This window comes from Bombina bombina, chromosome 2, assembly GCF_027579735.1.
Source record: "Bombina bombina isolate aBomBom1 chromosome 2, aBomBom1.pri, whole genome shotgun sequence".
Classification (NCBI taxonomy): Eukaryota; Metazoa; Chordata; class Amphibia; order Anura; family Bombinatoridae; genus Bombina; species Bombina bombina.
Genome location: NC_069500.1, coordinates 473,535,482 through 473,559,096, shown reverse-complemented (window position 1 = coordinate 473,559,096; position 23,615 = coordinate 473,535,482). Strand labels below are relative to the sequence as shown.

Below are 23,615 nucleotides of genomic sequence, written 5' to 3'. Positions count from 1 at the left end.
AACTAACACCCACAAGTCGCGCAAATATGAAACGCACAACATAAGAACATAATGTTTCATAATCCAGTGTTCTGCACATAGCAGGATATGTTCTATTTATTCTTAAAGAGCTATATAAATATATATCTGATGGATGGATATATATATATATATATATATATATATATATATATATATATGTACATGATTATAGGTATAGATATATACAGATATATAGGAATATTTAACAATATATAGAACATATTCTGCTTTGTGCAATGTATAATATAAATATGTTTTCTCATGTTTTGATCTACTTGACTGGAAAGGGCTATAATGCACGTGTATATACTGTATGTCTATATATGTATACATATTTATTTATGTGTGTGTGTGTGTATGTATGTATATATATATATGTGTGTGTGTATGTGTATATATATATATATATATATATATATATATATATATATATATATATATATCTTTAAATACTTAAATACACATATAAACATATTTAGACATGTATATGTATGTATCTCAATGTCAAAGCCATTTGTAGGCCTTTTTTGAGAGCTCATATCTTTGAGCCCTTATAACTTTTTTTATGCAATATGTTTTTAAAAAAAAAATAATTGTATTAGATAGTGTAACGCTACTGTTAAATGTATTTTTTATGTGTTTTGTGCAACTTTTTGTTCGAGCGGAACAGTTACCCAGAGCTCTGAGGTTGCGGTAATCATTCTAGTGTAATTTGCAGTTACTTTCAACTTGTAATACAAGTAGAATTTAATTTGTGTGCAAACAGCCGTGAAAACCCAATAGTGCTTCATTTGTAATCTAGCTCAATATGACTAAACTATTAACACACAAACAGTTGTACTGTTCAAATTTTATTGAAGACATTAATTAATCATCCATAGTGCAGGCTGGAAAAAGAAAGTGCACCCTGAATTTAGTAACTTGTAGATTCTCCTTTAGCAGAAATAACATCCAGCAAGTGTTTCCGATAGATGCTTTTAAGACTTGCACAATGTTGAGGATGACGTTAGGACCATTCCTACCTACAAATCTGTTTCATTTCATTAATATTTCAGGGTTGTCTTAATTGTACAGCCTGCTTCATGCCACAGCATCTCAATTGGTTTAAGATCAGTACTCTGTCTTGCCCATTCCAAATCACAAATCTTCTTTTTCAATCATTATTTAGTTGATCTACTTGTGTTATTTGGGTCATTGCCTTGGTGCAACACCCAACCTCTCTTAAAGCACATGAAACCCAACATTTTGCTTTCATGATTCAGACAGATCATACATATTTAAACAACTTTCCCATTTAGTTCTATTATCTAATTTGTTTTGTTCTCTTGGTATCCTTTGTTGAAAAGCATACCTAGGTAGGCTCAAGAACAGCAGTGCACAACTGGGAGCTAGCTGCTGATTGGTGTCTGCATATATATGCCTCTTGTTATTGGATTTGATAATAGGTGTAAATTAGAAAATTGTTTAAAATTGCATGCTCTATCTGAAATATGAATGAAAAATGCTGTTTCATGTCCCTTTTAAAAGACTATTAACGTGAAATTGAATATATAACAAGTGCATAAAAAAACACAATGGAGTAACACTATGCATTTCAAATAAGCAGTAGAATTTTTTTTTTTTTTTTGACAAATTTTTTTTTTTTTTTTTGACAATTTTTTTTTTCCCCCCATTTGCCGGCCTCCTGTATCATGTGACAGCAATCAGCCAATCAGAGACTGGTATACATATACCTTGGGAACTTGTTTACATGCTTAGTAGGAGCTGGTGCCTTGAGAAAGTGTGCATATAAAAAGACTGTGCAAAATTAGATAATGGAAGTAAATTGGAAAGTCTCTTAAAACTTCATGCTCTATCTGAATCATGAAAGGTTAATTTTGACTTTAGTGTCCCTTTAAGTTTTAGCTCATTTGCTTCTGCCAGGAAATTCTCCTGTAAAATGTCTTGATACACCTTTGAATAAATTGCTAGGTGTCCAGGCCCTGAGGCAGCGAATCATTACTAAACCATGATGCTCCTCCTCCCACCATGCTACACAGTTGGTATGAGGTTAGATGTTGGTGTGCAGTGCCCTTTTTCTCACACACATAACAATGTGCATTTTTGCCAAAAAGGTCAACGTTTGCCTCATCTGACCCCTGCTCATTTTCCCAAAAGACTTGTGGAACATCCAGGTGGTCTTGGGCAAACTTGAGATGTGCCATAATGTTTTTTATACAGCAGTAGTATTTACGTGGTGTCCTTCCAGGATATTGTTCCTGTTCAGTGTTTTTCCGATAGTGGACACAGGAACAGTTTGTAGAGTTTTGCTATTTCCCTTGGCTTTTTCTCACCTCTTTCAGGATTTACTGGTTGTGCTGTTTGAGTGATCTTTGCAGGACGCCCAACTCCTAGGGAGAGTAGCAATAGTCCTGAATTTTCTCCATTTGTAGACTATTTGTCTTACTGCAGATTGATGATCACCCAGGTCTTTAGCAATGCTTTTGTAATGTTTTCCAACTTTGTGCCTCTCTATAATGCATCTCCTAAGGTTCTGTTAAAAAAATGTTAGGATCTGGGCATAGTTAACATTTAACCAATGTTTCTTAAAAAGTACAGATTTGTCAGTTACCAGGCTTTGTGTGCCTTTATCTAAAGGGCAGGGCACACACTACTAAGCTAAAGTAACAGTATACACCAATTTTCTTATAACTGCGTGTAATAGTCACTACTATAAAGTAGAATATGCACAGATAGTGATCTAAAAATCCAGTATAAAACCTTTTAAAAACATTTACTTAGAAGCTCCCAATTAAGCACTGTTGATGAAGTTCGGCTGGGACACCTACTGAAAGGTGCTGAGAATGCAGGAAGTGCAGACCCTCCCCTGAATGTGAAAAGACCTATTACACTAACAGGAGCAAGCAGGAGTCTGTAGACCTGGGTCTACATCTGATACTTTGTGACTTGGTTAGAAGTCTGAAAATCAACACAATGTTATTAAAAAATAAGCAAAACTATACACTCACAGATGAATCATCTACAAAACATTTATGCAAAGACAAATCTATTGTAGAGAGTCCCTTTTAATTAAAACTCCAAATGTTTTTTAATTTTATTTCCAGCCGGCACTGTGTATTACATACTTCAATAAAAAATGGAAAAGTTCAACTGTTTGTGTGTTATTAGTTCAGTCAGACTGTGTTTGTCTATTGTGACTTACATGAAGACCACACCACATTTAATGAGTGATCAGTGCAAAAGGTAGTTCCAAATGGTTCACAAACTGTTTCTTGCAACTATATATTGTGCCTATATGCAATCAAGTATAAAAAAAATATATCTGCTATATATAAAAAATTCATAAACAAAATCACAAACTAGTACCAAGAAACTCAATTTGATTTACATTTTTTGTGGGCAAAGATTTAAGGTGGCTGTAATATTAGATATTTTCCTTGCTTTTATCAGAACTGAAGGCAAAATGATGCAAAGGAAAATTTAAAACATAATTGGATTGGTATCATTAGGATTTATGGTTTCAAATACATAGCAAATTAGACTTTAAACAAAATGTGTTTTGTATTTTTGTTCCAGAGGTTTGAGAAACTTTGTCGCTGTATTCTTAACAGCATGGAGTGTGAAAATGAACCCAAGGTAAGGTCTTGCACAGCACTTGGACTATTTAACTGTTTGTAACTATTCTGATGTTTTCTTGTGTATATTCCAATCTAGATGTACTTTTTAAAGGCATTAAAGTGGTGCGATAAGCAAATTTCAGTCACCTCAATGCGTTAAAAAAACAGGAATTCTAATGCTTTTTAAATGACATAGCATCATTATGTTAACGCAATAGATACTTGCCATTGACAATTGCCTATTCACCAGAAAATATTTTTTTGCACAAAACTTTATGTTCTTGAAATCCCATGTTGATGCAGTGTGGTTGAACTATTCTAGTTTTTTTTTTTATGTTTTTAAAATGTTATATCTTCAGGTTCCTTATAGGTCAACAATTATGGTTGTTTATGCTGTTGGTCTGCAGAATTTAGCAAACTTCATTGACTAGTCTTGACTGCCATTCAGGATTGTGGATGGGCTGCTATTAATGTATAGTTTTCTGATTGGTTAATGGCATTATCAAGTTGCTTACAGTAGAACTGGACAAAATGAGGCCCCAACTCCCTGGATTAGAAATTCAAGAAACCTGTGGGAACTTCTTAATTCCCTCCACAAACCACCACCAACCTCATCCTAAAATTTAACATAGTGAGGTTGGATCCAACTTGTATTGTGTTATTATAAAATGTTTGTGTTTGTTAACAAAAAAATATAAACCCCAAAGGTAATAATACAAAAAAAACAAAGCTATTCAAAATAAAAAAAAATACCACTATAAAAATAAAAAATCCCCCCCCAAAATAAAAACGCCCCCTAAGCTAATACTATACTACGAATAGCCCTTAGAATGGCATTTTGTAGGGCATAGCCCTAAGTTAAAGATCTTTTACTTTAAAAAATTACCAATTACCCACTAACAGTAACCCCACCCACCCAACCAACCCCCCCAAAATAAAAAAACTAAGTCTAAAAAAACCTAAGCTACCCATTGCTCCTAAAGGGGCATTTGTATGGGCATTGCCCTTAAAAGGGCATACAGCTCTTTTACTGCCCAAAAAACCCTAATCTAACCCCCCCACCCTCTCAAAAAAAAAAAGCCTAAGACTAAGCCCCAAATAGGTACTCACCATTCCTGAAGTCCGGCAGTAAATGTTTTCTTCCAGGCGGCTCCATCATCTTCTATCTTCATCCGGAGCGAAGGCAGCGTGGAGCGATCTTCCCCAATGCGCGGATCCAGAGCGGAGGTTCTCAGCGGCGGCGATCCAAAGCGGCGTGGAGACTCCTCTTCATCCGATCTCTATTGTACACTGAAAATTTAATGCAAAGTACCGCATTCAATTTGGGGTACCTTGCATGTTCAAATCAGCTAATAAGATTTCAGTAGCTCTTATCCTATTGGCTGACTTCAAAATTTCAGCCAATAGGAATGCCAGCTACCCCATTTTTAAACAGATACCTTGCATTCCATCTTCAGTGTGCGGCGACGATCATACAAAAAGGATCTCCACGCTCGATGGCTCCGTGGTCGCCGGTCTTCTGTTCCGCGGTCACCTCCACTTTGCGCCAGCTTGGTCCTGGATGAAGATAGAAGAGGTCGCCGCGCTGGAAGAAGATATCGCTGCCTCCAAGAAGACTTCACCACCTGGAAGAAGACCTTCTCCGCCGTTTGGTGGGTTTTACTGTTGGGGGGATTTAGTATTTTTTTAAATGTAAAAAAGCTGTTTAACTTAGGGCAATGCCCTACAAAAGGCCCTTTTAAGGGCTATTGGTAGTTTAAAATAGGGGTGTTTTTATTTTGTTTTTTTATTTTCATAGGGATAAGGTTTCATTTTTTTAATTTTTGATAATTTTGTTTATTTTTTTTCTGTAATTTTAGACTTTTATTTTTTGTAATTTAATTTAGGTTTTATTTTTAAATTAATGTTAGGATTTTTTATTTTAATTGTAATTTAGTTTATGTAATGGGGTGCTAGGTTAGGGGGCTTAGTAATTAAATTAGTTATTTGCGTTGTGGGGGTTGGCAGTGTAGAGTTTAATAGGCTAACTAGGTTTATTGCAATGTGGGGGGGTTGGCGGTTTAGGGGTTAATATTTTAATTATGTTATTTGCGTTGTTTAATTAGCGGTTTAGGGGTTAATTACTTTATTATTTTGCTGTGTTGGTGGGTTAGGTGTTTGTTAACCCCTTAAGGACCAGACCATTTTTCAATTTCCTTCCCTTAAGGACCAGGGCTATTTTTACATTTCTGCTGTGTTTGTGTTTAGCTGTAATTTTCTTTTTACTCATTTACTGTACCCACACATATTATATACCGTTTTTCTCGCTATTAAATTGACTTTCTACCATTATTTTCATCATATCTTATAATTTACTTTTAAAAAATTATAAAATATGATGAAAAATTTAAAAAAAAACACACTTTTTCTAACTTTGACCACCAAAATCTGTTACACGTCTACAAACACCAAAAAACACCCATGCTAAATAGTTTCTACATTTTGTCCTGAGTTTAGAAATACCCAATGTTTACATGTTCTTTGCTTTTTTTGCAAGTTATAGGGCAATAAGTACATGTAGCTAATTGCAGAAATAGTGCGATCTCGCTATTTTGAGTGAGATCGCAGCAGAGAGAAGCCCAGGACTGCAGCGACGTACAGGGTACGTCGCTGGTCCTTAAGGGTCTAACGAACAACGTCGTACAGGGTACAACGTTGGTCTTTAAGGGGTTAATATTTTGTGTGGGCGGTTAGGTTTTTTGTTATCTCGTGCGGGCGGTTACGTGTTTTTTCCTTAATATTTTGTGCGGTTGAGTGATTTTTTTCTTAATGCTTCGTTTGCCTACTACACTGCATCCAGGTGGATTCCCAAAATGGCAAGGTGGTGAAAGATGGATTCTTTCACCACCCTGCCATTTTCGGAATCCACATGGATGCAGCTTGCGACACCGACGGACGCGATTATAGTATAGATATGGCTTCTCCATTTTGGCTTTATTTTTATTAAATAAATTATGACACAGTGTAATATGTCATGTGTTGTTGTTAATCTGAGGTTGTATTTGCCTAATTTTAAGACCTGCTAAGGACCTGATGATTGTTAAGTCCTGATATGTAAAACGATAGAATTCAAAGAGGGTGTACTTTCTTTTTCACATGACTGTGCGTACGTATGTGTATAATGGGCTGGCTCCTAAATTTTTTAAGTATTTGTCAAGCCCTCGTTTGCAGAGTTGCTCTTGGCTTTAAGATTACAGTTTTAGCTGTGTTTATGGTAAAGAACATATGTATACCACTAGTGGGTGCACACAGGTTTCCACAGGCAAGCAGAAGGGACACTAATTATTGCCAATGCCAGCAGGGCCTTATATGAGATTTGCTGCAGGCATGTGGCTGAGGTAGATACAGGACTAGTGTTGTGATCTAAGATCATGTGGTAGGAAAGATGGCCTGCAGGGCCAAGAGCCTTATCTCAGGTTTTGAGGTCTGTTGCGGGTGTGCAGTTAAGAGTGGCTGCATGACCAGGAGTTTAATCTGCGGTCTCATATAGTGGAAACCTGTCCAAAAAATATTACTTGTCCTGAGGAATTTTACGAGTGCACAAAAGAGCAGCCTCATTTTAGAGTTTTGGGGAACAAAGAAGAAATGGACTTTTCTGTTGACACTGAGTAGTAGGAAACTGGAAAAAAATGTTTAGTTTTTATCTTCCAAATGGATAAGAAGAAGTAGTAGTTCCATGTCCTTTAAATCTAAATGTATTTTAAATAATACCAATATCTCCTCTGGGAATACACCTATTAGCAATGTAAGATCATAACAAGGCTATAGCGTTTGCTAAGCATACAATATATAGAATACAGGCTGTATGTAGTAATGGATACTAAGCATTTGTGCTTACTAACCTATCATGTCTCCCGCAGATGTGTTTTGTATCTATTGCTCTCTCTAAGGACCTTACCCTCCTATGGATTAAGCAGATAAAGGACATCCTCTGGCTCTGCTGTGAGTTCCTCAAGGTGTTAAAGGTGAATACATTTATATGTCAACATTAACTTTGAAATATGAAACTTTCTCAAGGTCTGGAGAGGGTCTGGTATAAATTTCATGCTAATTATTAGTCTTTTTTCAGCCTGATATCCTGCAGGACTCCAAGCTTATCACAATCTACCTCACCATGTTGATCAACTTCACCGATACCTCCACATGGAAGATATTCAGAGGGAAAGGTAAATTTTGTTTTTTAAATCAATAGGTACCATTTGAAATGGCTACGTCATACATTTCTTATTGTCTCTTCTGTTTGGAGATTTGGGGCTCAATCCGATATAAATCGTCACCCGCTAAAGCCGGCGACGCCAATATTTGCGCAGGTTTGGTATCCTATATACGGCGTAACTTAGAAGTTACGCGCGTATATTTCTGCCTTCGCCCGTCGTTTTTTGGCCCATAGACTGACATACAAAACACGCGCAGTTTGGTATCCAATATACGGCGTAAGGACTTACGCGCGCAGATTTCAGAAAATCTACTCCATTCTCATCTCACCACAAATTTCAGCCGCAGGAACCCTTGCACTGACTTAGAAACCAACGTAACTCTCTGAAGGCCTAACAAGTGCATGCTTAACAACATACATATCAGCAGCTTGATCATTATTATTATCGGTTATTTGTAGAGCACAAATAGTTAACCTCTTCAAAGCATTTATTATTCCTGCCCCTGCAAGTTTGTCAAACCAATCACAAAGGGGTTATCATGGGGCACAATAGGTCATCATGGGCCACAATGGGTGCATCATGGGGCACAAGGGGTGCATCATGGGGCACAAGGGGTGCATCATGGGGCACAATGGGTGCATCATGGGGCACAATGGGTGCATCATGGGACACAATGGGTGCATCATGGGGCACAAGGGGTGCATCATGGGGCATAAGGGGTGCATCATGGGGCACAAGGGGTGCTGGAAGCCCTACAATCCCCTGTTGTTTTGTCTACACATGCTGATTCTATAGTTGCTGCTGAGGTCCATGGTGATGGTGCTGCCCCTGCTGCAGCTGGTCATCGAATTAAATACTGCGGAGTTCCACTGCATGTGGCAAGTGAAACTACTACATCCCACCCCCATTCCCTTAACCACCCTAATTACTGAAAATATATCATTAGTTCAATTCATGTTTTGGTCACTATGATTTATTGACTATCATTTAGAAGAATGAAAATGGATGTTTATACCTTATGTTCACACCTTCTGTAAAAACATTATTATTTAGATATATACCCATGTGCAGGGATAGGCAAGGTGTCCTTCACTAAAAGTCTTTACCTTAGAAAATGTCCACCACAGCCTTGGCTCGTGCCTATCCCTGCACATGGGTCAATTTCTATTGGATGTGAGAAACCTTGATTTACATCTTAAAAGTGAATATCACTATATGTACCCTTCATACACAACTATGTGATGTGGTTTAGAGGACATGAATATGTCATAAATATGATGATATTACCTTTTCTGGGCCATTTCCACACAGGCCTTATTATATTTTTCAACAATATTAGTGTACTAAAACACGCCTCACATGGATGTGGATGACAATTATATGGTAAATAACAGAGGACAAGATTTAGGATGAAATATAACAATTTTTTTTTTTTTTAGGCTTCTTAGATGAGGGGGCTGAGGTGCCTGGAGTGGCTCTCCTGCCTCTCCTGGGTTGTGTGGATTCAGAGGATTCTGCAGGAGTGCTGGCCACAGATGAGAGGCTGAAGGCAGTGTCCTGCTGGTGTGTGAAATGCTCCACCAACACACCCAACAGTTGGTTTTGTTCCCGCCATCTGTTGTCACTCTGCATCTGCATGTCCGAAATAACTCTCAGCATCTGAGATTGGTTCTGGACGATACCACTTAAAGATGCTGCCATGTCCCGTTGCAGCTCAATGGAACGCTGTAGTAAAGTCTGTTGGCTCCTGTAAAACCTGCGTTGGTCTCTCTGCATTCTCTCGCAGGTTGATGTGAGCCTCTCGCAGGTTGATGTTTGCCTCCTCTGGAGGGCAATGTATTCGTCGCCCATGGCGTAAGTCAGAGGATCTAACGGCTCTTCACCAGCAGGGATTGTAGGCGCAGGTTCACCTCTAGCTGCTGGTTCAACTTGAACATCCTCAGCTGCTGGTGCTGCCTGAGGGATCACAGCTGGTGCTGCTTGCGGGATCACAGCTGGTGCTGCCTGAGGGATGATGACAGGCGGTGCTGCCTGAGGGATGATGACAGGCGGTGCTGCCTTAGGGATGATGACAGGCGGTGCTGCCTTAGGGATGATGACAGGCGGTGCTGCCTGAGGGATGATGACAGGCGGTGCTGCCTGAGGGATGATGACAGGCGGTGCTGCCTGAGGGATGATGACAGGCGGTACTGCCTGAGGAATGCTGACAGCTATATGCTCCTCCTCAGATGCTGGAGCTCTTCCAAGCGAAACAGATGGTGGAGATCTCCGGATGGACTGGTAGTCCCATTGCCGACTGGTGTGCACCCACTCAGCCTGGTGGTATAATCCCTGACTGGCCTGATATTGGTGGGGGGGGGGGTAAAGACATCTACCCTTCGGGGCTGACTTGGCTCCCCCTCCAAGCCAAAGGAATAGTCCTCCGGCCAGGGATCCTGCCAGGTATCGTCTTGCAATGCTGGTGGCATGAGATCTGGATCGTCAACAGAGGCACCCCAACCCAGCTCATGCCTGGGAGCATACTCTTGCTGGACTCTCTGGACCGGTGGTTGAGGTGGAGGCATTCTCTGTGGAGGTGGATGCATGGGCGTTTGCACCCTGGTGACTGGAGGTTCTGTGGAGGAGTCAAATGATGAGAGGGATTAGTACAGTCAGATATATCTCCATGTGGGCATACCATGTACATGATAGGGCCTATACACATTCTCATGTCAAACTCTATAACATGCATGTGCACATTGAGATTTGTGATATGAGGGTTTTTAATATCAAAGTATACATGTATGTGTTTCATACAATAGTTCTGTGTACATGTCAGTGATGGAGAAAATGTGTTCTTTAAGTGACACTATGGTTGTGATGACTATAGTGTCCATTTACTGATGAAAACTCTACATGTGGCTTGTGGCTTGTGTTACTCTGAGACATGTTAGTATTTCACTATTCCACCTCATATCATGAATTTCAATGTGTTAAGTAGCATTAAATGGACATTAAACCCATTTTTATTCTTTGTAATTTACTTCCATTACCTAATTTACTTCATTCTCTTGATATTCTTAGCTGAAAGCATATCTAGATAGGCTCAGAAGCTGCTGATTGGTGGCTGCACATCAATGCCTCGTGTGATTGCCTCACCCATGTGCATTGATATTTAATAAACCAAGAATAACAAAATAATGAAGCAAATTAGCTAATAGAAGTAAATTGGGATGTTGTTTAAAATTGTATTCTCTATCTGAATAATGACATAAAAAGATTTGGTTTAATGTCCCTTTAATGTGAAATATAATTGTAGATGTTTTTGTTAGTAGGCCAAATACCATGCTCCTCATTGTGTACATGAATGTGTGACATTATAGGATGTTATATCTCAAATACATATAATACTGGTGTGTGGGATGTTACTCAACAGCATGCTGGGCTGATGTTGCAATCCCTGAGTCAAGAGCCCCTGGAAGTCCACGGACTGCTGTGACGCTCAGGGATCTACGAATGAGCTCCTGCCACTCGTTATATTCTGCCTCCTGGTGAGGCCCACCTCCTGTTGCCCTCTGGGACATTGCTTCTTGGCCTTGACTCTCCTCTTGCAATCATTCCACCTTTTCTTTAGGCCATCCACAGTCCTCCTCTGCTGGGACACACCATTAACTGCCTCCTCCACCTTCAGCCAGGCATCTTTTTACGCCTACGGGCAACTCCTTTGCCCTTCTCTTGGCCCAAGAGGGCGGTATGGTTCTCCAGGACGGCCTGGACTAGAGCAAGGTTTTCAGCAAAGGAGAAGTTGGGGCACCTCATACACTCCTCGTCCTGGGCCGCCTGGCTCCCTCCCTGGGATGTCCCTGGTGTGGGTTCCTCCCTATCCTCTCCCTCCTCCCCCCTTCTATCCCCATGTGCACCCTCTATCCCTCTTCTACTGAGTGTGCCTGGCCTTGGGGCAACCCCACTCCCATCCTCCCTTCTAAGTCTCCCTCTCCCCACTCCACTGACTCCCTGACGGGGATCCTGCTGCTCTTCCTGACCATAATCCTCTTCCTGCAACTCCCCTTCCCTCCTCCCCCCCGCCCTAGCTCTCCCTGACATCCTCACACTACACACACTCACACACTCACTCCCACTTCAATCACACACAATCACAACCAAACACTCAGCCTTTCACACTGTAAAAGATAAATAAAATGTGTAAGGTGTTATAAAAAAAAAGTGTTGTGTATTTTGTATATGTGTGTCTGCAAAATGTGTGCAATATATAAAAAAGTGACCGTAATGTACAAGCTTAACAAATCCACCAAATCCGACCTAACTAAATATATGCAATGCGCCTCTCTCTCTACTCTAACCACTTTCTCTTACTCACTGTAGTGTGCTGTAGCTCCAAGAACCAACCAAACACACTAAAGAAAATGGCGGCTGCGCAGGGGTTTAAGTATGATTTTTGAATGGCGTAATTACGTGGCGCATCTTTTAGAACTGGCCGTTGTATTTTACGATTCGTAGCCTAATTTGCATAAAACTACACTTTGAGACTTTACGTGAACAAAATACTGGCGTAAGTACTTGCGCCGACTAAAATGTGTATTTGCGCACATTTTAGCTGATCGCCGGTTTTTCCTACTTACGCCAGTTTAGCATCTGACGGCGCAATATATTGGATAGGTCGAGTTGCGAGGTGAAATTACGGGCGGCGCGGGTTCCCTCGCCTGTGCCGAAAACTACGACGGATATCGGATCGCGCCCCTTGTGTCCAAATCTCACAGAGACTCCACTATTCCATTCATTCTAGTGTATTGTAAAATCTAGTAAAGTAGTCCGATAATCAGGATAAGTTGCAGCAGAATGCCGAAGGTAGTAACTTCATTTCAAATATGCTGTTCGATGGACAATAAAGTAAAAATTAAATTTTTGTGATTCAGCTGGAGCATGCAATTCTAAACAACTTTATTTACTTTTATTTTCAAATTTGCGTCACTATCTTGTTATCCTATGTTGAAGAGTATTCCTAGATAGGCTTAGGAAAAGCAATGAACTTACTACTGGTAACTGGCTGGCTCATCTGATGTGCTCAGCTAGCTCCCAGTAGTGCACTGCTGCTCTGCTTTACAACAAAGTATATCAAAACAAATAAAGCAAATTTAATAATATAGGAAAGTTGTTTGAAATTGCATGCACTATCTGAATAATGGAAGTTTAATTCTGACCTTACTGTCCCGTTAAGTGTGGTGTGTTTTTTCAGTGGTTTGAATACAGTAAACTAAATTGTGCTTGGTTTACTAAATAAAACTTACTAATAAATATTTAGGTGTGATTGCTACTTCATTACAAGTTATCTTTCTGGTATAGTTAAATCGGTTCAGGCTGAATTGTGCCTTTCTAAGCTGGGTTAGATTCAAAACATAACAATAACATTACATTCAGTCTCCTTAACACCCATCACCTATCTAAAATCAATAAATTACTTTCCCTGATTTGCCCTTTGAAATTAGAGAATTTTTGCTAGCCAGCTGCTTTCCATTAGTATAATATTCAAATGATTTTTATTGCTATAAATTAAATAAAAATCAGTACCATTATAATGGTGGCATTTCTAAATGTTGTTGCGCTTCGTCCAAATGTCTATAGAATTTTCAGTGCTGTTTGATTCTCTTTGCTTAGACTATAATGACCGTATAACATTCTTGTAGACAAAAGGCATTTTCTACTTGAAAGTTACAATATTCTTTTTTTTTTTTAATGTATAAAAGTTGTAAATCTAATAAGTTACTGTTGAATATTTTAGGGGAAAGCCTGAGACCTGCAATGAACCATATCTGTTCAAATATTATGGGGCACCTCAACCAGAAGGGATTTTATTCTGTGCTGCAGGTAAGCAATATAGTTGCTCCCTTGTATTTATTTTTTACAAGTTAGCCAAGCATGGCTTATGTAATTGGTTGTTGTGTGGCACATCAGAGTGTAAAGAATTATATCCTGTCTTTTAAAATAGCTTTTAGAACCTTGACACCCAAAGCACCCTATATTTTTCTTTTAGCTATCAATTTTTTTTGCAGGTTGAAATTAATTCTATTATGAAATGCTAACTTTTATAGCTACCAAAAGGATAACCTGAATACTTTCTCACTGATATGGATACAAAGTTGGATCATTGTTTCTTCCAACCAAGTATATAAATAGAATTTAATGGTTTTAACCAATACAGTAGCCACACACAGCCAAATGACTAAATAAGGTTGTCATGCAATATAACTTATCTAACATAGCACCATTATTAATATTCATAAACCAAATCTATTTGTTAAACTGTGTTTTTATTACAGATCCTGCTAACCAATGGCCTGGCTAGAACACGCCCCTCCTTATCTAAAGGCACTCTCACAGCATTATTTACTTTGGCATTGCGGTAATACTTCTAGAATTAAATATGATATTAAATTAATGATGATGATGCTTTAAAATATCCAATTCAATAGTAAAGACATTAAAGGTAAATGAAACTCAACCTCTTTCTTTCATGATTCAGATAGAGTATACAGTTTAAAACAAATATCCCATTTTCTATTATAAAAGTTGCTTCATTCCCTTGGTATCCTTTGTTGAAGCAGTAGCAATGCCCTACTGAAATCTAGCTAAATACATAGGGTGAGCCAATGACAGGGGGCACATATATGCATCCACCAATCAGCAACTTGCTTCCAGTATGACATTGCTGCTCCTGAGCCTACCTTGGTATGCTTTCCAACAGAGGATACTAAGAGAATGAAGCAAATTAGATAATAAGATAATAGAAGCAAATTGGAAAGTTGAAAATTTAATGCTGTATCCGAATTTAAATTTTGACTTTACTGTCTCTTTAAATGCTGCTTTAGCCTTACCTTTCCCTACTGGCTTATAGCCAAAAAAAATGAGGTCCAGCACTTATTTCTCACATTCATTATTGAGGGAACAGCAGCAGGCACTTGTGACTTAGGGGAATATATGGTCTCCTTATTGCAGTTATAATTGGCTAGTGGTTTGATTTAATTTGTTGCTATTAGTTAAAGGGATATTAAAGTCAAATAGTTTTTGTGTGTAAAAAAACAATATTTCAAAATGTATTAACTTTTTTTTAATGAATGTTATTGTCCAGCATACTTTGTTTTCATCAACTAGAGAAAGAAATAACGATGGCACTACATAGGCAGTTGCCCTAGGTAATTTATAAGCAGTAAGCCTTGATATAAGGCAAATTGTCCGTTAATTATTGGGCGAGTGAGGGGGAGCAGGGAGTTAGCGTCTCTCTCCGGCTTTGTATATGTTATTTTAAACAGCAGTCACGGCGTTCTAGTTGTAAAAAACGATACCAAGTAAAGGCTGCCCAGTGAACTAAACAATAGTAGTTGTAACAATTTATGGCTTGCCATTACAATAGTGGGTGAATACTCCAAAAAACTTATTTAACCTTAGACATTCTCTATCTCACTCGAGTGGGGTTGAATAGTGGTAAAAAACTTTTTTTATAATATATTGTCTATCCAGATATCACCAATATTTGAGGTTCTATAATATAGATAATACCGAAAATTACCCAGGATAAGTAGTTCTTTTCTCCTTCCCATCTTTATAAGATAAGTGATCTGATATTACTTACATATAACGAGAGTGAGAGAGAAAGATTCATACTGTCGTGACCTCGTTGTCACATTCAATCTGTGGAATAGCTTAGTATCACTTAATGTGGAGTTTCCAATTCAAGTTAATAGAACGATATGATAGGTACTTAAGTGAATCACACTGACTCTCCTTATACATGAATCTATCCACTCTCGCTCTATATTGATAATAGCACTAGTGGGGCATTATAAATTGATATTTTCCAATATAGATACCATATCTGGATAATGGTTGTGTAATAACATATCCGCGAATCCTACATATGTTACTATCATATATATATGACCATCATTTGAGGATGACACCCTTTATATGATTCTCTATCTAGAGGTCTGATAATATCCAATATATACCTGTTCCCCCCTTCACAATACCAAAGGTTTATACAATATACAGATCATAGACTCAATAACCCCAAGTAGGGGAACAGTACATTAATATTTAATGTGGGGTTTTCCCAGTTATGTTGGAAACACATAGTATTCATGACAATCGATTGAACTATATTAAAAATCTATAGATTAGAATTCTCCCACTTTCTCATAGTACCACTATGAGATCACAGTGGAACATATATCTGCAGAGTACTGATATAATATCCAAATAATGTTTTTTTAATAACATAACTAATTAAAGGATGAATATCATCCCTGAATGATATTAGAGATATACCTCTCTGCTCATTAGATTTGATAACACCCCGTATCTATTCCATTTCTAGAAATAATACTAAGGTTACTACAAATATCATCATACAGGGGACCCCAGTAACTGAGGGACATTCAAGACTTTATCCCTTCTCTATCAGGATTTACAATACCCTGTATTCCTCTTAACTTATAGTACACAAGATGGGGCCCTAATAACCCAGCCTACTCATACCCGATGTTGTAGCAACCATACTGTTACAACTGGTGACTAGAATATACCCCTGGAGAATATAAATTTTTCCCACTTTTAGTACCCTTACCAATTTCTGATCATACAATCCCGAGTGCTTAATAGTCATTCATTTTAAGGTGTTTGAATTACACAGATATATTGTGAGTCCTCCCACGGACACTATCTTTTGCTAGACCCACCGTCACTGTGTTTTTATATTTAGAGTAGTGTGTTTTTCCTTTATTTTATATGTATTTTATCAATAAAAGTTAAGTTTTAAACGACTCGAACCAGACTTACACCCTATACATGGTTTTTCTGCTTTTCATTATAGCTTTCACTTAATCCAGTGTTTTGACACAGGCTTGTTGAGTGCTATATATGTACACTGCTTTTCAGTCTTGTACTGAATCTTCTTTGAAAAATACTTTGTTTCTTTCATGTAATTAGCAAGAGTCCATGAGCTAGTGACGTATGGGATATACATTCCTACCAGGAGGGGCAAAGTTTCCCAAACCTCAAAATGCCTATAAATACACCCCTCACCACACCCACAATTCAGTTTTACAAACTTTGCCTCCTATGGAGGTGGTGAAGTAAGTTTGTGCTAGATTCTACGTTGATATGCGCTCCGCAGCAAGTTGGAGCCCGGTTTTCCTCTCAGCGTGCAGTGAATGTCAGAGGGATGTGAGGAGAGTATTGCCTATTTGAATGCAGTGATCTCCTTCTACGGGGTCTATTTCATAGGTTCTCTGTTATCGGTCGTAGAGATTCATCTCTTACCTCCCTTTTCAGATCGACGATATACTCTTATTTATATACCATTACCTCTGCTGATTTTCGTTTCAGTACTGGTTTGGCTTTCTACAAACGTGTAGATGAGTGTCCTGGGGTAAGTAAATCTTATTTTCTGTGACACTCTAAGCTATGGTTGGGCACTTTATTTATAAAGTTCTAAATATATGTATTCAAACATTTATTTGCCTTGACTCAGAATGTTCAACATTCCTTATTTTCAGACAGTCAGTTTCATATTTGGGATAATGCGTTTGAATCAATCTGTGGGCTGTTAGGCTCGCGGGGGCTGAAAATGCTTCATTTTATTGCGTCATTCTTGGCGCGGACTTTTTTGCCGCAAAAAATCTTTTCTGTTTCCGGCGTCATACGTGTCGCCGGAAGTTGCGTCATTTTTTGACGTCCTTTTGCGCCAAAAATGTCGGCGTTCCGGATGCGGCGTCATTTTTGGCGCCAAAAAGCATTTAGGCGCCAAACAATGTGGGCGTATTATTTGGCGCCAAAAAATATGGGCGTCGCTTTTGTCTCCACATTATTTCAGTCTGATTTTTTCTTTGCTTCTGGTTACTAGAAGCTTGTTTATTGGCATCTTTTCCCATTCCTGAAACTGTCATTTAAGGAATTTGATCAATTTTGCTTTATATGTTGTTTTTTCTCTTACATATTGCAAGATGTCTCACGTTGCATCTGAGTCAGAAGATACTTCAGGAAAATCGCTGTCTAGTGCTGGAACTACCAAAGCTAAGTGTATCTGCTGTAAACTTTTGGTAGCTATTCCTCCGGCTGTTGTTTGTATTAATTGTCATGACAAACTTGTTAAAGCAGATCATATTTCCTTTAGTAATGTACCATTGCCTGTTGCAGTTCCCTCAACATCTAAGGTGCAGAATGTTCCTGATAACATAAGAGATTTTGTTTCTGAATCCATCAAGAAGGCTATGTCTGTTATTTCTCCTTCTAGGAAACATAAAAAATCTTTTAAAACTTCTCTCTCTACAGATGAATTTTTAAATGAACATCATCATTCTGATTCTGATGACTCTTCTGGTTCAGAGCATTCTGTCTCAGAGATTGATGCTGATAAATCTTCATATTTATTTAAAATGGAATTTATTTGTTCTTTACTTAAAGAAGTACTAATTGCTTTAGAAATAGAGGATTCTGGTCCTCTTGATACTAATTCTAAATGTTTAGATAAGGTGTTTAAATCTCCTGTGGTTATTCCAGAAGTTTTTCCTGTTCCTAATGCTATTTCTGAAGTAATTTCCAGAGAATGGGATAAATTGGGTAATTCATTTTCTCCTTCTAAACGTTTTAAGCAATTATATCCTGTGCCGTCTGACAGATTAGAATTTTGGGACAAAATCCCTAAAGTTGATGGGGCTATTTCTACCCTTGCTAAACGTACTACTATTCCTACGTCAGATGGTACTTCGTTTAAAGATCCTTTAGATAGGAAAATTGAATCCTTTCTAAGAAAAGCTTATCTGTGTTCAGGTAATCTTCTTAGACCTGCTATATCTTTGGCTGATGTTGCTGCAGCTTCAACTTTTTGGTTGGAGACTTTAGCGCAACATGTAACAGATCATGATTCTCATAATATTATTATTCTTCTTCAGCATGCTAATAATTTTATCTGTGATGCCATTTTTGATATTATCAGAGTTGATGTCAGGTTTATGTCTCTAGCTATTTTAGCTAGAAGAGCTTTATGGCTTAAAACTTGGAATGCTGATATGGCTTCTAAATCAACTCTACTTTCCATTTCTTTCCAGGGTAACAAATTATTTGGTTCTCAGTTGGATTCTATTATCTCAACTGTTACTGGTGGGAAAGGAACTTTTTTACCACAGGATAAAAAATCTAAGGGTAAAAACAGGGCTAATAATCGTTTTCGTTCCTTTCGTTTCAACAAAGAACAAAAGCCTGATCCTTCATCCTCAGGAGCAGTTTCAGTTTGGAAACCATCTCCAGTCTGGAATAAATCCAAGCCTTCTAGAAAGGCAAAGCCTGCTTCTAAGTCCACATGAAGGTGCGGCCCTCATTCCAGCTCAGCTGGTAGGGGGCAGGTTACGTTTTTTCAAAGAAATTTGGATCAATTCTGTTCACAATCTTTGGATTCAGAACATTGTTTCAGAAGGGTACAGAATTGGTTTCAAGATGAGACCTCCCGCAAAGAGATTTTTTCTTTCCCGTGTCCCAGTAAATCCAGTGAAAGCTCAAGCATTTCTGAATTGTGTTTCAGATCTAGAGTTGGCTGGAGTAATTATGCCAGTTCCAGTTCTGGAACAGGGGATGGGGTTTTATTCAAATCTCTTCATTGTACCAAAGAAGGAGAATTCCTTCAGACCAGTTCTGGATCTAAAAATATTGAATCGTTATGTAAGGATACCAACGTTCAAAATGGTAACTGTAAGGACTATCTTGCCTTTTGTTCAGCAAGGGCATTATATGTCCACAATAGATTTACAGGATGCTTATCTGCATATTCCGATTCATCCAGATCATTATCAGTTCCTGAGATTCTCTTTTCTGGACAAGCATTACCAGTTTGTGGCTCTGCCGTTTGGCCTAGCTACAGCTCCAAGAATTTTTACAAAAGTTCTCGGTGCCCTTCTGTCTGTAATCAGAGAACAGGGTATTGTGGTATTTCCTTATTTGGACGATATCTTGGTACTTGCTCAGTCTTTACATTTAGCAGAATCTCATACGAATCGACTTGTGTTGTTTCTTCAAGATCATGGTTGGAGGATCAATTTACCAAAAAGTTCATTGATTCCTCAGACAAGGGTAACTTTTCTGGGTTTCCAGATAGATTCAGTGTCCATGACTCTGTCTTTAACAGACAAGAGACGTCTAAAATTGATTTCAGCTTGTCGAAACCTTCAGTCACAATCATTCCCTTCGGTAGCCTTATGCATGGAAATTCTAGGTCTTATGACTGCTGCATCGGACGCGATCCCCTTTGCTCGTTTTCACATGCGACCTCTTCAGCTCTGTATGCTGAATCAATGGTGCAGGGATTACACAAAGATATCTCAATTAATATCTTTAAAACCGATTGTTCGACACTCTCTAACGTGGTGGACAGATCACCATCGTTTAATTCAGGGGGCTTCTTTTGTGCTTCCGACCTGGACTGTAATTTCAACAGATGCAAGTCTCACAGGTTGGGGAGCTGTGTGGGGATCTCTGACGGCACAAGGAGTTTGGGAATCTCAGGAGGTGAGATTACCGATCAATATTTTGGAACTCCGTGCAATTTTCAGAGCTCTTCAGTCTTGGCCTCTTCTGAAGAGAGAATCGTTCATTTGTTTTCAGACAGACAATGTCACAACTGTGGCATACATCAATCATCAAGGAGGGACTCACAGTCCTCTGGCTATGAAAGAAGTATCTCGAATTCTGGTTTGGGCGGAATCCAGCTCCTGTCTAATCTCTGCGGTTCATATCCCAGGTATAGACAATTGGGAAGCGGATTATCTCAGTCGCCAAACGTTACATCCGGGCGAATGGTCTCTTCACCCAGAGGTATTTCTTCAGATTGTTCAAATGTGGGGACTTCCAGAAATAGATCTGATGGCCTCTCATCTAAACAAGAAACTTCCCAGGTATCTGTCCAGATCCAGGGATCCTCAAGCGGAAGCAGTGGATGCATTGTCACTTCCTTGGAAGTATCATCCTGCCTATATCTTTCCGCCTCTAGTTCTTCTTCCAAGAGTAATCTCCAAGATTCTGAAGGAATGCTCGTTTGTTCTGCTGGTAGCTCCGGCATGGCCTCACAGGTTTTGGTATGCGGATCTTGTCCTGATGGCCTCTTGCCATCCGTGGACTCTTCCGCTACGACCAGACCTTCTGTCGCAAGGTCCTTTTTTCCATCAGGATCTCAAATCCTTAAATTTAAAGGTATGGAGATTGAACGCTTGATTCTTAGTCAAAGAGGTTTCTCTGACTCTGTGATTAATACTATGTTACAGGCTCGTAAATCTGTATCCAGAGAGATATATTATAGAGTCTGGAAGACTTATATTTCTTGGTGTCTTTCTCATCATTTTTCTTGGCATTCTTTTAGAATTCCAAGAATTTTACAGTTTCTTCAGGATGGTTTAGATAAAGGTTTGTCCGCAAGTTCCTTGAAAGGACAAATCTCTGCTCTTTCTGTTCTTTTTCACAGAAAGATTGCTAATCTTCCTGATATTCATTGTTTTGTACAAGCTTTGGCTCGTATAAAACCTGTCATTAAGTCAATTTCTCCTCCTTGGAGTTTGAATTTGGTTCTAGGGGCTCTTCAAGCTCCTCCGTTTGAACCTATGCATTCATTGGACATTAAATTACTTTCTTGGAAGTTTTTGTTCCTTTTGGCAATCTCTTCTGCCAGAAGAGTTTCTGAATTATCTGCTTTCTTGTGAGTCTCCTTTTCTGATTTTTCATCAGGATAAGGCAGTGTTGCGAACTTCTTTTGAATTTTTACCTAAAGTTGTGAATTCCAACAACATTAGTAGAGAAATTGTGGTTCCTTCATTATGTCCTAATCCTAAGAATTCTAAGTAGAAATCGTTACATTCTTTGGATGTTGTTAGAGCTTTGAAATATTATGTTGAAGCTACTAAGTCTTTCCGAAAGACTTCTAGTTTATTTGTTATCTTTTCCGGTTCTAGAAAAGGCCAGAAAGCTTCTGCCATTTCTTTGGCATCTTGGTTGAAATCTTTAATTCATCTTGCCTATGTTGAGTCGGGTAAAACTCTGCCTCAAAGGATTACAGCTCATTCTACTAGGTCAGTTTCTACTTCCTGGGCGTTTAGGAATGAAGCTTCGATTGATCTGATTTGCAAAGCAGCAACTTGGTCCTCTTTGCATACTTTTACTAAATTCTACCATTTTGATGTATTTTCTTCTTCTGAAGCAGTTTTTGGTAGAAAAGTACTTCAGGCAGCGGTTTCAGTTTGAATCTTCTGCTTATGTTTTTCATTAAACTTTATTTTGGGTGTGGATTATTTTCAGCAGGAATTGGCTGTCTTTATTTTATCCCTCCCTCTCTAGTGACTCTTGCGTGGAAAGATCCACATCTTGGGTAATCATTATCCCATACGTCACTAGCTCATGGACTCTTGCTAATTACATGAAAGAAAACATAATTTATGTAAGAACTTACCTGATAAATTCATTTCTTTCATATTAGCAAGAGTCCATGAGACCCACCCTTTTTTTGTGGTGGTTATGATTTTTGTATAAAGCACAATTATTCCAATTCCTTATTTTATATGCTTTCGCACTTTTTTATCACCCCACTTCTTGGCTATTCGTTAAACTGAATTGTGGGTGTGGTGAGGGGTGTATTTATAGGCATTTTGAGGTTTGGGAAACTTTGCCCCTCCTGGTAGGAATGTATATCCCATACGTCACTAGCTCATGGACTCTTGCTAATATGAAAGAAATGAATTTATCAGGTAAGTTCTTACATAAATTATGTTTTTCATGCTTAGCAATACAGCTGGGAGAGTTGTCCTGATCAGCCACGGATGAGTTGGTCTTAAGTATCAGCAGCGTATTTTTTTTCATTCAAAATTATTTTATAATTTAGCTCTTTCATATGAATTTCAAATGCATGGTTGTTTTTTTGTTTTTATTTAATGTCCCTTTAAGTTTCTGTACTAAAGAACCAGTGTAATGTGTTATTGAAATAATTATTAGTTATTACGTGTTATTCAACCATTTCTTTTCTCTGTGCTATTTTTCTTTTAGTCCTGTGGTGGCGGCGCAGTTTTCTGACAATCTCCTTCGCTCCTTTCTGATCCATATAATGTCTGTTCCAGCTCTGATTTCTCACCTCTGTAATGTTTCTCCAGATGTAAGCCATACATAATGTTCACAAGATTACAATGTGAAAATTGTTGCTAAAATGTCAAGGTACTGCTATGTAAATCCTAACTGTAGAAGTTTTAGTTAAACTAGCAACAGTAATATCAAACTTTATTGTTCGCTTTCAGAAAGCGTAAGAAAGGATCAAGAATATGTTTTGTTTTCTTTATTGTTAGAACTTGTATCAGTGTCCTATCTATTTGTCTGTTTGCACAATCTTTTAGTTATCTGTTATATACTATTTTGTATAGTTCTATTTAATCTGTTTATGTCTCTTCTTCTGTGTGTTGTATTTCAGCGGCTCTCTGTGATCGAATCCCACTGCCTATTCCTCAAATTCATTTTGTTCCTAAGTCGGGAGGAGCAGTGCAGAGATGTATGTGTGTGTCTAGAAGGAAGCCACACTCTTTGCTTGCTAGGTAATGTCTAGATAATGTGATTGGGGTTTATATATAGAAATGTAAGAACCATAAACAACCCGTGTACTGTAGCTGTTACTGATGTCACTGTCTTACATTATATTCTGTGTTACCAATATGTCTTAATGTTGCTTTTCCCCCCCTTATCATGTCTTTCACTTACTAAAAGGACATTCAAA

The 23,615-nt window shown here is 38.4% G+C and overlaps 1 protein-coding gene across 1 annotated transcript in view; it reads left to right on the top strand.

The window, feature by feature from the left end:
- UBE3B (ubiquitin protein ligase E3B) overlaps positions 1 to 23,615 on the top strand; it is a 160,928-nt gene that overhangs the window by 6,314 nt on the left and 130,999 nt on the right. The window contains exons 5-11 of the mRNA XM_053702112.1: positions 3,598 to 3,657; positions 7,538 to 7,642; positions 7,747 to 7,843; positions 13,611 to 13,696; positions 14,149 to 14,231; positions 22,901 to 23,006; positions 23,316 to 23,436. Of these exons, the coding sequence (XP_053558087.1) occupies positions 3,598 to 3,657; positions 7,538 to 7,642; positions 7,747 to 7,843; positions 13,611 to 13,696; positions 14,149 to 14,231; positions 22,901 to 23,006; positions 23,316 to 23,436 (658 nt within the window). The remainder of the gene's footprint in view (positions 1 to 3,597; positions 3,658 to 7,537; positions 7,643 to 7,746; positions 7,844 to 13,610; positions 13,697 to 14,148; positions 14,232 to 22,900; positions 23,007 to 23,315; positions 23,437 to 23,615) is intronic.